The 14,671-nt window shown below is 32.5% G+C and overlaps 1 protein-coding gene across 3 annotated transcripts in view; it reads right to left on the bottom strand.

Annotated features, from left to right (window-relative positions):
* The window catches only part of LOC100241105 (protein ROOT HAIR DEFECTIVE 3 homolog 2), a 99,577-nt gene that overhangs the window by 1,535 nt on the left and 83,371 nt on the right, over window positions 1–14,671 (bottom strand). For 2 of the 3 annotated variants that reach the window (XM_059740382.1, XM_059740383.1), the window contains exons 21-22: window positions 10,101–10,195; window positions 9,869–9,965 (exon numbers count right to left, since the gene is read on the bottom strand). The exons of the other annotated variant lie outside the window; for it this stretch is intronic. In XM_059740382.1, the coding sequence (XP_059596365.1) occupies window positions 9,869–9,965; window positions 10,101–10,195 (192 nt within the window). The remainder of the gene's footprint in view (window positions 1–9,868; window positions 9,966–10,100; window positions 10,196–14,671) is intronic. 3 annotated transcript variants of the gene reach the window in all.

The following is a 14,671-nucleotide window of genomic DNA, read 5'->3' as shown; positions in this document are numbered from 1 at the left end:
ATATATTATATAAAATTTTATCTAAAAATTATTGAAAGTGGTATTTAATTTTTTTTTTATTGACTTTCAAACTTGTCTAATTTTTTACTTGAAAGGTAATAGAACATGTTTACAAAAAAATTAGTTTTTCATTTTTTAAATAAATGAGTATAAATATATTAAAAGAATTAAAGATAATCTTAGTAAAAAATTTGATAAATATTATTATAATTTTAAATATAGATTCATTTGGATAAAATTTCACAAAAAAAAAAAAAAAAATAGTGGAAAGAAAGAACATTGCTAAAACTACAAAAACAAAATATACAATTACCAAAATTTGATGATGAAATTTAAAAATAAAATTTGAAACAATTCTTGAGTTAGAGAATTTGAGTGGGGAAAAAAATCTTTGAGTGAAAAAAAATGGGTAAGTTTTTCAAAATCACTTGAAATCCTTAACAAAAGTAGTCTTATACACCCTTGTACAATTAGTAAATTTGTCTTGTACCGTTAGTGTAATACCCTTGAACAATAACTCAAATTTCATACATTTTCTCATGAATATGTGACAATAGGTCGGTTAACCATATTTGCATTGGTTTGGTTTTAAAAAAGAAGAAAAAATTGTTGTATAATTTTGTTTTACAATCATCATAAGTGAGGTACCTATTCAAATGACCATATACAAGTTAAATAAAGTGAATAAAATGAATGTATGCTTAACTAATGTGTGTAAGGAATGTCATTTATCCTCAATTAGGGAAAATAAACAAACAAGTTTTTCAGAATCACTTAAAATCCTTTACAAATAATAGTTTTGTACACCCTTGAACAGTTAGTATATTTGTCATGTACACTTAGTGTAAAATACCTTGTATAGTGACTCAAACAAAACATTATTTTATTTTATTTTCAATGCAAAATGTAATTAAAAATAAGACAAAGAAATTACTTAAAAACTATTATTTAAGCCAAGTTTATTTATTTATTTTCTTTTATTTTTGGAAATAAAGAAAAAAGAATAAAAAATTTATTTAACCATAAGAAATATGAATATAAGATCAGTTGGAAAATACCAAATTTATTTATTTATTTCATTTTATTTTTGGAATTAAAGAAATAAAAAATAAAAAATTTATTTAACCATAAAAAATAGTGATATAAGATATGTTAAAAAATAGAAATAACCCCAAATTTATTTACTTATTTCATTTTATTTATTTAAATTAGAAAGTAATTTATTTTAATAGATTAAAATGTGCACAATTGATTTATTACTTTGTTAATTATGGATATATTAAAATTTTCTATTAGACAAAAAATAAATAAAGAAAATAAAATTAAAAAGAGTAATAAATATATATAATTTAGTTATTTAATTATTTTTCATGTAAAAGATAGCCCCACAAAAAACACATAATTGATCAATTTCTTTGTTTAATTGTAAACATACTATATATATTTTTTATATTATTAAAATAACTAATGGAAAAAAATAAAAATGGATAATCAATGAATGAAATTTAATTCTTTTTATTATTTTCATATAAAAAAATAGTACTAAACAAGGTTTTCAATTTTTATTTTTAAAAATAGTTTTCATTTTTTAATTAAATGTTTTTTCAAAAAGAAAATATAAAAAATATAAATCATATTACCATTTTTTTAGAAAGTATTTTTTAAAATAGTTTTTGAACATAATTTTTCTTTATTTATAATTTAAAATAGAAAATAATGCTGATTTTCAATTATTTATAAAAAAAAATTAAAAACAATGAAAAATCTAAATTATTAAAATAGAATTATTATGGTTGCATGAATAGTGGTGCAATAAAGACAAAAAAAGATTATGTGAAAGAGCATTGGGTATTTTAATCCATCACTATTTTATATCCTTAAAAGGTAATATATAGAAATTTGAAGGATATGTTGGTCTTTTAACATTTTATATCATTTCCATCAATAATGGAAGTTATATGGACCAAATGTTAATTTTTGGGTCTAGCTGGGCCCAAAACACAATTCTCCCTTCAAAGTATCAATCGAACTTGGTACGACTTGGCCCTTTATGTGTTGAGTACAATATCTGATACCATCTTAAATAAAGACCTGATCTTGAATCGGTTAAATTCGATGGACTTGATCAAGATTTTGAGTTGTCTCGGGTGAATCGTCTGAGTTGTTGAAAAATTGTTGAGTTCAACTCAAATTCAGTTCTTTTCTTCCAAATCATAGCAAAAGAGTATGATATAATAATCAAAACTAAGAAATCTTTAAAAAAAATCAATGATTCTCATCAAAAGGAAAATTTTTTCACAACCCATGATTGAAGACCTATGATGAAGAAGATGACCTCGGTGAAGTCTTTGAAAAGTTTTTTAGTTCAACCTGTGATGGTCTTTGAGGTGTTATAAGAAGAGGAGATTGAGGGCATTGCATTGCTAACCTTGCGAGGAATGGATTGCAATGCAAGGTATAGAGGATTCTCCTCTCCTCTTCCTATTTCTTTCCTCTAATGCTTCTCCAATTGCTTAATAACTTAAGCATTAGAGAATTCACACTGTGCTTAAGTGTGGGCCTTTTTTATAGGTCTTGAGGTTATGGTGCTGCCTAGATTGGAAACCATCCTACTCCCTAAGTTAGAGAACCCCAAGCTACCTAGAATAGGGAACTAAATGAATTTTTGGTTAATTTGATGTAAGAGAGAGACCTAAAACGAGTTACTCCTTTATATGGTTAATATATTATTTTGACCTATATAAGCTTCAATAACTTTTCCAGAATATGGGAGAATGAAGTAAGTTCATAAAAGAGGGCAAGGAGAAATAGGAAAAAAAAAAAGAATAAGATATTAGCAAATTAACAATATGGATCTTACTGTTTTGTTCTTAAAAAAATTAACATCTCTATTGAGAATATAGGAAATGGGGGATAGTTCACAAACGTAATCACCAAGGAGAGAGAAAATGAGATATTAATTAGCTAAGGATAAAAATATTGGTTTTTACAGAAATAACGACAATTGGATTTTACAAAAATATTGAGAAATATCAATGAAAATTTTGACAAAAAATATTTGTAGAAAGAAAATTGATGAAAACTCAGAAATATTGGAAAAACTCCATAAAATAATAAAAGGAAACAATGTATTTACATATACTAAAATTATTTTGTTGAAGAAAACAATGTATTTATAATATAATTTATGACCTTTAGTAATAAGTAGAACTTGGAAATACATTAAATGCTAAAATTGGGTAGGAAACAATAAATAAAAGAAAAAACACTACAGAAAAAAGGGCAGGTCACAAACTGGAGATTGCTTTTGTTATTTATTTTATTTCTTCAATACAAGGAGATTTATAGGCTAGCTTTTGTGACCACAACTCTTTATTTTAGGAGATTCACACCAACTGTATTTTAGCATATTCAAACCAGATGTAATATTACAACTAGCAATAAGTATCACAATCTCTCATATTTAGAAAACAAACCAAATATTGGATTTTATCCTTATTCAAAGAATAAGAATTATCCGGGATTCTCTATACTCCTTCTCAAGCTAGACTAAACACATTGAATGGACCTAACTTGTCAACTAACTTCTCAAATATTGGCTTGAATGATCCCTTAGTGAACAAATCTACAACTTGTTGTGATGAAGGCATATTGACAACACAAATGCACCCATCTTTCGATCTTTTCCTTGATAAAGTGGCGGTACACCTCTACATGTTTTGTTCTATTGTGACGAACAGGGTTATAAGAAATGGCGATGATAGCCTTATTGTCATAATAAACCTTCATAAGTTCATTCTCATAAATTTCAATTATCATAAATTTCAATTCATCCAACAATATCTTCAACTAGAGTAACTTGCAAATCCCATGTGCTAAAGCTCTAAGTTCTACCTTAGCACTGCTTCTAGCCATCATTGTTTGTTTTTTGCTCCTCCACATCACTAAATTGCCCCACACAAAGGTAATATCTAGTTGTTGACCTCTTGTCTTTCAGTGATCCTACCCAATCTACATTTGTAAAAGCCTGGACACTCCTCTCTTCACTTTTCATGAAGAATAAGCCTCATCTTGGAGTCCCTTTAAGATATCTCAAAATCTGACAAACGATTTCCATGTGTTCTTCATTAGGAGAACACGTATACTAGCTCATGACACTAATTGGAAAGGCAATATTAGGTCTAGTATGGGAAAGATAGATAAGCTTTCCTACTAGACATTGGTATCAACTTTTATTAACTAGTGTACTTTCAGATTGTTCTCTTAGTTTCAAATTAGGATTTATGGGTGTATCTATAGGCTTACATTCTAGCATCCATGTCTCCTCCAAGAGGTCTAGGACGTATTTCCTTTGTGAAATTGAAATACCACTTTTATTTCTTGCTACTTCCATACTAAGAAAATATCTCAATGGGCCTAGATCTTTAATCTCAAATTCTGCTACAAAAATATTTCTAAGCCTTTCCGTCTCTACAATATCATCACTAGTCAAAATTATATCATTGACATAGACTATGATAATTGTAGTCTTATCCCCTTTATGCGAATAAAGTGAGATTGGATTGAGTTGGTACCCTTGTTGACGAATAAGCTTCATGAATCTACTAAACCAAGCCCATGGGGATTGTTTAAGACTATAAAGAGATTTTTTGAGCTTGTAGACCTTTTCATGAATTCTAGCCTCATCAAATCCTGGTGGTAGTTCCATATAGACTTCCTCCTCCAACTCACCATTCAGGAATGTGTTTTTGACATCAAGTTGTTGGAGTTTCCAAGCCAAATTTTCTACCAAGGATAGGAGTACTTGAACAGTGTTTAGCTTTGCTACTAGTGCAAACGTCTCCTAATAGTCAACTTCATAGGTCTGAAAAAATTCTTTTGCCACTAACCTCGCTTTAAATGCTTTCATCCTCCCATAGGCAAATACTATGTCTGCATGAATGTTCAATTATGCGAAAGGGAGTCTTATTCTTACACGAATGTGTCTCTGGTTCCTCTTTAAGGGGACCTTAGTAGTAGGAAAGAAAGAGGAAAAGTTATGGTTAGAAGAGAAGAGGGTATGGATTTCAGGTCAAGGGGAGGATTCAACTGACTTGGATAAGGGGGAGGCACCTGAGTTTGAATATGAGGAAAAAAGGGATGAAAGACTAGTTAGATTATTCCAACAAGTTCATACAAGGAAGAACAAATAAGCTATTGTCATACCCCCTCCAAGCTCCAATACTCCTCTTAATGATACTACCATGCAATTGGATGAGTCTTCCGAGACTAATCCTAAGGTACATGTTTCTTCACCTTTAACTTTAGACACTACTACCTTGAATCCACAAGTTGATGGTGATCAAGGTAAGAGATATCCTCTTCGTGATCGTAAAGAACTTGATAGGTTGGTTTTCTCAAAACCATCCTCTAATGTTGTTTATCCCATTTTGGATTTTGTCTCTCATCATCGTCTATCTAAGACTTACCTTGCTTTTGCTCTTTAGTTGTCCTATGTGTCTATTCTTGGTCATTTTTAGGAAGCCCTTAAAGATTCTAAGTGGAAATTTGCTATGGTAGAAGAAATAAAGGCCCTTTGGAAAAACTCTACTAAGGAGATAGTCAAGCTCCCTTGAGGAAAGAAGATAGTGGGATGTAAGTGGGTGTTTTCAATAAAGTACAAGTCAAATGAGACAATTGACAAGTACAAAGTAGACTGGTTGCCAAGGGATACACCCAGACTTATGAAATTGATTACCAAGAGACTTTTGCTCTTGTGGCCAAGATGAACACTGTTAGAGTCATTCTTTCTCTTGTGGTTAATCTAGACTGACAATTAAGATAGTTTGATGTAAAGAATGTCTTTCTCCATGGTGATTTGTTAGAGGAGGTGTACATGGACCCTCCTCTGGGGTTTACACCAAAAGGAGACAAAGTATGCAAACTAAAAAAGGCTTTGTATGGATTGAAACAATCGCTAAGGGAATCGTTTGGTAGGTTGAGTTACTCGATGAAGGAGTATGGTTTCAAAAAAGTGATGGCAGATCACACTATGTTCTATAAAAGAGATGGTGATGATATTACTTTGCTTTTGTTTATGTTGATGACATGATTGTTACAGGTAGTAACTTTACAAAAATAAAGAAGCTTCAAAGCTATCTGGCCAAGGAACTTGAAATGAAGGACCTGGGTCCTCTAAAATACTTATTGGGTACTAAGGTGTCTTGATCTAAGTAAGGACTTTTCCTCTCATAACGAAAGTATACATTAGATATTTTGATTAAAATTGGTAACTTTGCTTGTGAACCTATAGATACTCCCATTGAGATAAATCATGGCTTGTCCATCTACCCTAGTCAGATTCCAATAAACAAAGAAAGATATCAGAGATTAGTGAGGAAATTAATCTATTTGACCCACACTACACCTGACTTGTCATATGTAGTTGGTGTTGCACGTCAATTCATGCATAATATGAGTGACCGACATATGAATGCAATAAATCATATCTTGGCCTATTTGAAGTCCTTTCCAAGCAAATGTATTATGTTCTCCAAACATGGACATCTAGATATTGAGGGTTACATAGAATCTGACTTTATCAGATCTAGATTGGATAGAAAGTCTACTTTAGGGTATGTGTTATTTGTAGGAGGAAATTTGATGACTTGGAGTAAGAATCAAAATGTGGTTTCATTGTCTAGTATAGAAGCTAAATAACATGCGCTCCATCATGCAACTATGAAACTTACTTGGCTAAAAATTCTCTTAAGGGTTTAGTTCAAGATGGAGGCCCTGGATGAGGGGATGCATATCTTCATCGATGTTTGCAATCTTAGTAAATGAAAACGCTAAGGGGTGGGTTAAGGCATACAAAGGACTAAGGCAAGAAGATCCCCTTTTCCCTTTTCTCTTGACCTTGGTGGCTGATGTTTTAAGCAAATAGATCATGAGAGCAGAGGAAAGAGGTTTATTTAAGGGGTTTCTAGTGGGCAAAAATAGGACCAGAGTGTCTCATTTACAATTTGTGGACGACACCATCTTTTTTTCTAGAGCATCCTTTGAAGAGTCGTACTCTCTCAAGCTAATTTTGTTGGTGTTTGGGCGGTTATCAGGGCTAAGGATTAATCTAAATAAGAGCATTATCTTAGGAATAAACATTAGTCAAGGCCACACCGCAAGGTTGGCTTCTCTGCTTGAGTGTATAGTATTTGATTGACCTTTAATGTATTTGGGTCTCCCTTTAGGGAGGGCGGGGGGGACCCAAATTCGCTCTCATTTTAGGATCCAGTACTAGATAGAGTCTTTAGGAGGTTGGATGGATGGAAAAAAACCTTTTTGTCCTTAGAAGGTAGAATCACCCTAATATAGTCTTGTTTATCGCACATCCTAAGCTATTTTCTTTCTCTTTTCAAGGTTCTAGCTTCAATAGCTTTGAGGATTGAGAAATTCAAAAGAGATTTTTTATGGTCAGGTTCTGGGGAGGGTAAGAGAGATCATTTGGTCAGTTAGGACATGTTTTGTAAGCCTTAGGAGTCTAGGGGGTTAAAGTTTGGGAAAATCTCTTTGAGGAATCGGGCTTTACTAGGGAAGTGGCTTTGGAGGTACCCTAAGGAAGGTTCTGCCCTTTGGCATCAGGTTATCTTGAGTATCTATGGGACACATCCTAATGGATGTGATGCTAACAATATAGTCAGATGATCACATCGTTGCCCCTAGAAGGCCATTGCTCATATTCTTCAAGTCTTTTCCACACACACTCATTTTGTGGTAGGTGATGGGACTAAAACTCATTTTTGGGAAGATCTTTGGTGGAGGGACCAACCTTTTTGTTTACAATTTCCAAGACTTTACAGAATCACCACTACTTAAACTCATCCTATTTCAACTATTTTGGGTAGCAACACTTCTTTGTCTTGGGATCTAGTCTTCAGACATAATCTAACTGATGAGAAGATTGTGGATCTTGAAATACTAAAGTCCTTACTTTCCCTTGTTCACTTGATTCCTTCAGTTCTAGATGCGAAAGCTTAGATATCGTCCTCCTAAGGGATTTTCTCAATTAAATCGATTTTTTCAACCTTATCCATCGTCTCAAGTTCTGTTCCTTTCTACCCTGCTAATTTTTTGTGGAAATCAAAAGTCCCCTCTAAGGTCAAGGCTTTTGCTTGGTTAGTAGCATATAAGAAGGTAAATACTAATGACATGCTACAGTTGAGAAGACCTTTTAAAGCTCTTAGCCCTGATTGGTGCATCCTTTATAGGAGGAGCAGAAAGACGATTGATCATCTCTTATTGCATTGTCCAATTACTTTGGGATTGTGGCATAGGATTTTTTCATAGGCTAGGATGAAGTGGGTTTAGCCAAGCAGTATTTGTGATATGATGATGATTTTTTTTCAAGTGTTTTGGGAATTCTATTATAGGCAAGACTCTTTGGAGCATTGTGTTTCTCTCTATTGTGGATTGTGTGGAGAGAGAGGAATGCTAGGATTTTCAAAGACATTTGGATGATGCTGGAGATGATGTGGGATCAACTTCATTTTTTTGTTTCTTTTTTGGCTTGTTGTACAGACATTTTTAAGCCCTATCCTCTGAGTGTAATCTAGCTTAATTGGCTTCCGTTATATACACCCTAGGGTTGGGTCTATAGGGTCAGGATTGTTTCATTTTTATAGGCTTTTTGTTTCTTTTGTATAGCCTTTCTTGGTCAGTGGAAGTTTACTTAGTTCTTTTTTATCAAACAAACTTCTATACCTTTTGTATAGCCTTCCTTGGTTAGTGGAGGTTCACTTAGTTCTTTTGATCAGGCTTGTACTTCATGGTGAGGATTTCTCATCATTCTCATGTTTTTTTTTCTCATTTAATACATATATTTTGTTTTTGATAAAAAAAAAAAAAAAAACTCTTAAGCGAGCTTAGGTTTGATCCCAAGAAACCTATGATGCTCTTTTGTGATAACATGACAACTATTGAAATTACAAATGATCCGGTACAACACGATCGATCTAAACATATTGAACTTGACAAAAATTACATCAAAGATAACCTAGATATTGGCATGATAAAGGTTCCTTACATCAAGAGTGCAGATCAGTTGGTGAATATGATGACTCATGTTGTTACTAGTGGTCCATTTATGCATCATTATCCAAGTTGGGCATTTGCAAGATATCTATGCACCAACTTGAGGGGGAGAGTCAGTTTTCGGTACAACTGTGTACAAATGAAGGTATAGTTGTGTACAATCGTTTGTATAGTTGTCGATTAGTTGTGATTTATTCTGTATAGTTGTTGATTATTTTGTATAGTTGGCTATCCTAAAACACCCTTTTATACCCTGTATATATACCCTTGGGATATATGAGAAAATTCATTCAACAATTTACCAAGTAGAAATAATAGAATCTCCTATATAAAATATAAGATCTTTTTGAAACTTACATTAAAACGATAATAAATTTTAAAAATTGTTTAAAAAGATTGAAGTATTAAAAAAATTTTATCATCTCAAATTTTAAAAGTAATTTTTAAGAAAATAAAGTGAGCTTGAGTTTTTATATAACAATTAATATATTTTGTAAAGAAAGGTACTATTATTTTTTATTTTAAAAAACAAAAAACAAGAAGTCAAACTAAAGGAGCACTTATCCTATTGAAGTCAAATGTTAAAGGACTACCTCAAAGTATACATCTAGTTTGAGATAGAATGCCAATTGTACGATAGTATAAGATTAATCATGTGATATAATCATGTGATCAGCACCAGAGAACAAAGGTTTTCATTCTAGTTTCGAAAATGCATACTCAACATCATAACACACAAAGAGTTCTCAATTTTTTAAATAAGATAATTGTTAAAGGAATTCACTTGCTATTTTCTACTCACATTGCCATTATGAAATTCTCCTGTGAGGTCCATTTGTACCCATAAGGCTTTCGAGAGTAAAAATATAATAAAAAAGACCATGAGATAGAGGGGATTCCTGTTCAGAAGAGCAAAATAGTTAAATTGGAGGTAAGGAAAAAAATAAGAACAGTGAAATAAGAACTTCCAAGTTACTAATAACATGAGACTCATGAAAATAATGATATTTATACTCTTGATGTGCTTAACTTACTTTAGAAGGAGCATAAACTCATTGAAGCCAAGGACAACCATTGCAACAATTGCCCATGGAGGAGGTAACCAGTTGCTACTTTGCTTGTGAGCCTCCTGAAGAAACAAAATCATATATTGAAGTGCCAATCAAATGATCAGACACCAAGTGAAAAGGTTAATAAGTGAATATTTCCCAGGTTGGGAGATGAAAATGGGGAAGAGAGAACAAAAACAGAAGTTGAATAGTAACAAGGGTGCAATCTTAAGAACAGGAACAATACGTTGTAAAATTTTGGTTATAAATTTGGTTCCATATTGATAATCAAATCACTGGAGCCTAGTAGCAACAAGAATAGCAATTTGCTTTAGAAAATATGGAAGCTGGAGCTGACGGTACTGAAAGCTGATAAATTCTCTGAATGTAAACATGGTAAAAGAACAACTTATCAATAGCATGGTATGTCTTTAACATTACTGGTATTTCCCTTATTTAGTTGGGCACTTGGTTTTTTTAAGACTGCAGTCTGTTCTTTGAGGATATATTTTTCTCCGGAGAATAGAATAATAAGTAAATACAGATCCTCAACTAGAGAAATTTAAGATGGTTTTTGATAAAAATTAGAATTGATAAATTCGGATGTTTTAATGAATCTAAATGTTTTAATGGACTTAGATACTTCACATTTTGAAGTAAGGTAGTCTACTTCAATGCCCATAAGTGGAGTTGACACTAGAACAAAAAATGATTTAGGAACTAGAAAAAAATGAGGATATGAAGTTGTCTACTCAAGGAAAAACTAGACTCGAGGGAAAGATGATATTATAATTTTACAAGGCCAAGAGTCCAATTTGAATGCTATAGAAACTTCAAGTCCATGTACTTCTCTTGATTCATGGCACACTTCTTCCTAACCAAAAGTTGATTTTTCTATCAATATCCCCATTACTTTTAGAAAAAGCCATTAGAACATGCACCAAGCATCCAATTTCCAATCATGTGTCCTCAAAAAATTTGTCACCTTGTTTATCTAGTTTTACCTCAGAACCATCTAGTGTGGATGTACCTAAGAATATATAGGAAACTCTAAATGTTCCTAAATGAAGGGGGCTGTCTTCAAGGAGATGAAGACTCTAGAGAAAAATATCACATGGAAAAGGTAAATTTGCCCGAGGAAAAGGTAAATTTGCCTGGAGAAAAGGCATCGATGGGTTGTAAATGGGAGTTCACTGTGAAGTTCAAAATAGATGGGTCCTTTAGAATGTTATAAAGCTAAGTCGGTGGTAAAAGGCTTTACACAAACTTATGAGATTGATTATCAGAAGACCTTTGTTCTAGTTGCAAAATTAAATACAGTCCATGTCTTACTTTCTATGGTTGTAAACTTGGAATGACCTCTATATCAATTAGATGTTAAGAATGCATTTCTTAATGGTGAATTAGAAGAAAAGGTCTCTATGGATGCTCCACAAGGATTTGAGGACAACTTTGGAGCCAAAGTGTGTAGATTAAAGAGGTCTTTATATTAGTTGAAGTAGTCTCCTAGGGCATGGTCTGTTCAGAATCAAGGCTACAGTCAAGGAGAAGCAAATCATACCTTGTTCATAAAACATTTTAGAGTTGGTAAGATAGCTATTTTGATCATCGACATGGATGACATCATTCTTATCGAAAGTGATGAAGTTGGGATAGCTAGACTAAAGAGGAGCCTTGTAGTTGAGTTTGAGATTAAAGATTTTGAATTTTTACAGTATTTCTTAGGAATGGAAGTTGCTAGATCTAAAAATGGGATCTTTATTTCACAAAGAAAGTATGTTTTAGATGTACTTGAAGAAATAAGAATGAGTGGGTGTGAATTGAGTGATACTCCAATGGAGCAAAATCACAAACTTAGAGATCGAATCGAGGGAGTGCCAGTTGAAGTAGGAAGGTATCAATTTATGCATTTACCATATGAAGAACACCTTGAAGCTGTGTACCAAATTCTAAAATAGTTGAATAGTACATCAGGAAGAGGACTTCTGTTAAAAAAATGTAACTAGAGAAATATGAAGGTTTTCACAGATGCCGACCAAGTGGGTTTAGTTACAGACAAAAGATCCACATCATGTGATTGTACTTTCCTTTGGGCCAATCTTGTTACATGGAGGAGCAAGAAACAAAAGGTTGTAGCTCGAAGTACCACAGGAGGTGTGGTTTAGGGTTATGGCTAAAGGAGTAGGTGAGATTTCATGGTTGAAGAAAATTCTTAAAGGACTGAAGTTGAGTTTAAAACCTTTTATGAAGCTTTTTTGTAATAACAAGGCAGTAATCAACATTGTAAGCAATCCTATTCAGCATGGTTGTACAAACAAAGCATGTTGAAATTGATAGGCATTTTATCACAGAAAAGCTTCAAAATAAAGTTATTTGTATGTTTCCCATTACCACATAACAATTGATAGATGATGTCTTAACCAAAAGTCTATTTAAGCCTAGGTTCAAAACTCTTATTAGCAAGTTAGGCATGATATATATACATCAACTTGAGGGTGAGTGTTGAATTATTAGGAGTTTGTTTTAATATTTTTCTGTTATTTGTTTCCAATAAATTCGAGCTGATTACGGATTAGTTTTCGATATCTAGGTGTTCTGATAGTTAGGTCCTAGAGTTGTGCTTGTTAGTTCCTAGATTCTTGGAAGTTTAGTTACATGATTAAGCTGTAGACTTAGCCTATTTATTTATTTCCTTGTATTTTTTTCATAATTAATTAATTAAAAACTATTGTAGTACAATCATGTTATGGTACTACAACTTAGGTCATCTTAATTTCTTGTACCTAACAAAATCGTTTTCCTCATTATTTCATAATAAAAATCCTTCAATTTTCCAATGTGAGATTTATCAATTTTTAAAGCATGTTTGAAACACTTATTCATCTCAACTATACAAATCATCACATCCTTTCTTGGTAATTCACAATGATATTTAGGGGCCCACCATAGTAAATAATGTTTTAGAAGCTCGATGGTTTGTATCATTTGTTGATGATCACACTAGAATCACTTGGACATTCCCCATGAAAGAAAAATTAGAAATTAATACAATATTCAAAAAGCTCCATTCCATAACCCAAATCCAATTCCAAACTAAAATCCAAGTCCTTAGAACCATTAATGCTAAAGAATATTTCCAATCAATTTTGGAAGATTATCTATCAAATAATGGCATAATCCATCAAAGTTCCTATGTGAACACACCTAAACAAAACTAGATTGTAGAATGAAAAAATTGACATCTTCTTGAAGTGGCCAAATCTCTTATGTTCACTACATATGTTTCTAAACATTTTTGGGGAGAAGTAGTTTTCACTATTTCCTATCTCATCAATAGAATGCCATATAGAGTTCTTAACTTTCAAACTCCTTCACAAATCTTCATACAAACCTATCCTCAACCTCGAATCATCTCTTCCTTACCCTTAAATTTTTTTGGATATTTTGCCTTTGTTCATATTCACCAATAGTATTGTAACAAACTTGACCTAAAGACCATCATGTGCACCTTTCTTAGCTATTCTTCAAACCAAAAAGGTTATAAATGCTACTCTCCCACTACCTAAAAATTCTACAACTCCATGGATGTCATATTCTTCGAAAACACACCATTCTACCCCCAAAACTCATATTTAGGGGGAAAATTTAGCCACCACTCAAGAGTATTAGTATTGGTCACTCGAAGATGTCCCACCAAACAAACCACCTTTTCTTCAACAAAAAAATCTAACCCGTGCTCACTCAAAATGTAGAGTCTGATTCTCGTCCTATCATACCTACTTAAATACAAATTCTAATCCTCATCCTCCCACATAGCTTGCGAATCACAAAGAGTTACATGTGTATTCAAGGAGACAGGAAACTCAAAAGGAGAAAGAGCCTTTAACACTTTCGAAGCAGAGCTATGAGTCTCATCCAAGCTAAGACAACATGGTTCAAAGTTGCAATCATGGTCATTGACTCAGAGCATCTAGAGATTGGTCTTTACGTCTCGACTCAGTATTAGACGATACACAAAATAAGATAAATAACATATATATATATATATATATATATGTTAATTAAATAAGTTAAAAAATTAATAAAATAAAATATTATAAAAATTAAAATTATTCATAGAATTTTTAGTATTAAAATTGAAAATAATTACTAAACTTGAATAAAAAAAAATGAAAAGTTACGATTTATACCACACATTTACATTAGCAATTAAAACATAGTAGTACCATTCAATGTATATCACCTTATTAGCATTTTAAAATAACCCTTCTCTTCAAATCCCCAATTCTCAAACCACACCATGCACAGAGAGAGAGAGAACACCTTGGTTTGGCAAAAGAGAGGGCTTCCTCTACAACACACAACGAAATAGAGGGGAGATGAGAGAGTAGCACCTAAAATTGTTGTCTATGGAGGATGAGGGATTTGATATTTCTCACCAGTCAACACAGTGACACCATTGACACAAAGGCCTTGCAGTCCATATGCCGTGAGGTTAGTGATGAAATACCCTCAACCTCCTCTTCTTATACACCTCGAAGACAACCACGGGTTGG

The sequence above is a fragment of the Vitis vinifera genome, chromosome 10 (genome assembly GCF_030704535.1).
Source record: "Vitis vinifera cultivar Pinot Noir 40024 chromosome 10, ASM3070453v1".
Classification (NCBI taxonomy): Eukaryota; Viridiplantae; Streptophyta; class Magnoliopsida; order Vitales; family Vitaceae; genus Vitis; species Vitis vinifera.
This window is presented reverse-complemented; position numbering and strand designations above follow the sequence as displayed.